This window comes from Triticum dicoccoides, chromosome 3B (genome assembly GCF_002162155.2).
Source record: "Triticum dicoccoides isolate Atlit2015 ecotype Zavitan chromosome 3B, WEW_v2.0, whole genome shotgun sequence".
In the NCBI taxonomy this organism is placed as follows: Eukaryota; Viridiplantae; Streptophyta; class Magnoliopsida; order Poales; family Poaceae; genus Triticum; species Triticum dicoccoides.
The window spans coordinates 23276025-23279299 of record NC_041385.1 but is presented as its reverse complement, the minus strand read 5'-3'; the positions used below and the strand labels follow the sequence as shown (position 1 = coordinate 23279299).

Genomic DNA, 3275 nt, shown 5'->3' with positions numbered 1-3275 from the left:
GAGGCGAGGGTTCCTTTCGTCTCACTATAAGTGCGACAAAGCCCCTCCTCGCCGAGGTATGCTGTACATTATTCGGCGGCGCTAGGGGATTGACCAGCGACCCCTCGGTAAGTAGCGGCACTGCTAGAAAACCATTTTCAAGATGGCACGAATAGCAGACGCAGAAACATATGAACGGAATGTACGAGGAGATGAAGAGAAGCTGAAGAGAGAAAGCGATAAAGCTTTCAGCAAAGAGCCCATGGCCCTGTTCAGGCCTCCAACCCAACTACCTAATGGACAAAATCCAATAGAGCGAACAAAATCGACGAAATTTGACTTGCATACTAGAGTATACCATACTAGATGGACTTCATTATAGCTTTACCCCTCAGAAAAAAGTTGGACTTCATGACTAAAGACTACAGTTTGACTAGTACCATGTATATTGTGAAACTTAAGTGCTGATAACAGGACATGCTAAAAACTATGATTTTTTTTTTTGAACATGGGATATTTCGTTGATCTAGCAGCAGCGTACATATACAATCGTGCATTGCAGCACAGGACCATCTGCAAATACAGCTGTATTGAGACAGTTTTCATTGCTAGAAGCTAAACATCTGAAACTTGAACATCTATTCTGAATCTTTAGTGCTAGCTTGGCCTGGTGATGTAAACTATGAAATTCTATCTCCCTGCTCTTTATTTGTGCATACTTTTATATATTATTTCACAAGGAACTACATCATGATATAATTTAAAATTATGATTTAGTATTTAGTTTACACTTTTGTCCTTAAATTTCTGCAGCAATGCGTGGGGAATTTTCTGGTTAAATGAAAAAAAATCAGGTGCCTGACCATTAGTAAAAACATAATGAAAATGGAGCTGGGGGTGTGATCCCTTTTGATCAAAAAAGAAAAAGAAATTTGCCGCTTGATTTACAGGTAACAAATTAAGTTGATCTTGGTATTCATGTTAGAAATATACGTCTTCTGCGACAGCTTTAGCGAGACTATGTGAAACCGAAAGGGCACACCATTTATTTTTATTAAAACGTTGCAACATACAGACGCTAGCTCGATCGACTTGTATTTATTCATGCATGGTTGCCTGATCACCATTCAGGCAAGCAGTAGCGATAGCAGGCCAGCCGGCCATCCATTTCTTATTTTATTGTCACACAGTGCATGCAGGAGCAACTCAAGTGCACGGTTGATGGCGTTGATCGGGCGATCAACGCCGGTGCTAGTTATTACCGCCGCTGCCGGCGGCCTCAGTGCACCTGCGACCTGGGAAGCCGTTGTACCAGTCGTTGCAGACGCGGCGGAACGGGTTCAAGATGGACACCCCGCAGCTGTTGCAGGTTGCGGCGCACTGCTCGACCTCGTCCACGCAGCGGCACATCGGCGGGTATGACCTGGTGCACAGAGGCATGTCACAGCACTCCCACGGCTTCTCCTCCTCTGCCCCGTTCTTCTCCGCCGCCACCGCCGCTACGCTCACTTGATGATCACCTTGGGCTTTGAGGACGTCATCGTTGCACTTGGGCCCGGGGTCGCCGAAGTACTGGTCTCCGCAGACGCGGCGGAAGGGGTTTGAGACGGACGGCACGCAGGCCATGCAGGTGGAGGCGCACTCGTCGACCTCGTCCAGACAGATGCAGATAGGCGGCAAGGACCTGGTGCATATGGTGTTGTCGCAGCAATCCCATGGCCTGGAAGCCGCCGCCGTTCCTACTTGATCTGCAAGCCATCAACGAGCTGATGGCTGTGAGCATGTGATGATAAGCTTGTACAAGGAATAGATAAAGGGGTACACACACAAGCGGCATGCGCGCACGCAGCGCCGTACCTTTGCCTTCGCTCGGCAGGAGAATGGTACCCTCGTCGTTGGTGACGGCCATAGCGGAGGGGTGGCCGGCGACGAGGACGGCGGCCTCAAGTGCGAGCATCAGCAGGATGCTAGGAATGACGCATCTCTTCATCTTCATGGTTGCAGATTTTGCCTCTTCGGCCGGCTTTACCAAATCTTGCTGTGCGTTTGAAGCTGGCTAGCAGCCCGTATATATAGCCGTGTGATACCGATCCATCACCGAACGCATGGCCCGTCACCATTAATTGCTAGCCAATCAGCAGATTAGGACACGTCCGCATGGCAGATCTCCATCACTTATATATATGGGTCATGGTAGGTAGATCGACATAATGTCGAGTAAGGCCATTCAAGCACGAGAAGCACGCTTTCTTTCTTTCTTTCTGTCTTTCTAGAGTATGTCTCTAACTATCTATCTTTTTTTTTTTGAAAGCCCTCTAACTATCTCTAACTATCTATGATGCTCTTCCCTTTCAATTTTTTTAGAAACACCTCTAATTCTATTCATACTCATCACTATTACAGGAACACCGATTTGGATACAACATCCAAAAATAAAATATAAAGTAACTCCTACGACTAAGAATTAAAATGTGACCGTTTGGAAACACCTTCTTCGTGGTATCAATCTCTGTTAGAAGAAATACCCCCAAGACTTCAGTAAATAGACTTCTATAGACTTGGTCAAACTTAAACAAGTTGGACTTGGAACAAACCCAACACTTCAACTATCTTGGAATGATGTAGTATCTACTAAGAGCACGATATATAGATAAAGTTAGATAGAGAGATGTACTAGTAAATCATAAAAAACAATCTAACTATCAATTAGGTGAACTAATTAACTACAACAGTAGATCTTTGTAACTCGGTCAAATATGTGCCTGACTATATTTGTCAAGGATCTAAGTGCAATGATAAATCTAGCATATGTCGTGCCCTACTCTCGATCCGGCTTTCGTTGCATAGCAATCAATCTACTTTCTGTCACCACCCCACCGCAGCCAACGTTCTCCTTTCGGTCCTTCTCTCGATCCACCTTAGACATTCACGTCTCGCTTGCCTATCTCGGTGCATCTTTCGATTCTACGACCCCTTTCCATTGCCAAACATCATACTCTCCTCGCTACCTTGATACCATTGGTTTCTTCACAGTTGCCAAGTTTCGAAGTCATTACCAGCAAGCAACATTTACATGGGCTTTGGAATATGAGTCAATTCACTGTAGCTGGTATTATATTTGTATATTTTGTTGATTGTTGTACTCCAATAGGCGGCTTGATTTGTATTGGTGAAGTTGTTTACTATTATGTTTTTCGCAAAAAAAAAGTTGTTTACTATTATGTTGTAAAAATGTGGATGTCGATTTGTATTGTTGAAATCAACCACGTTGCAACATGTTCTTTTACGTTCATTTT

At 44.6% G+C, this 3275-nt stretch overlaps 1 protein-coding gene across 1 annotated transcript; it reads right to left on the bottom strand.

Moving 5' to 3' along the window:
- Positions 1–1002: 1002 nt before the first annotated feature.
- Positions 1003–2006, bottom strand: LOC119280578 (Bowman-Birk type trypsin inhibitor-like). The gene is made up of 2 exons (XM_037561389.1): positions 1837–2006; positions 1003–1727 (listed from the first exon to the last, which is right to left on the bottom strand). The coding sequence occupies exons 1-2, from the start codon at positions 1973–1975 to the stop codon at positions 1231–1233; spliced, it is 636 nt and encodes a 211-aa protein (XP_037417286.1). The 5' UTR covers positions 1976–2006; the 3' UTR covers positions 1003–1230.
- Positions 2007–3275: the final 1269 nt, after the last annotated feature.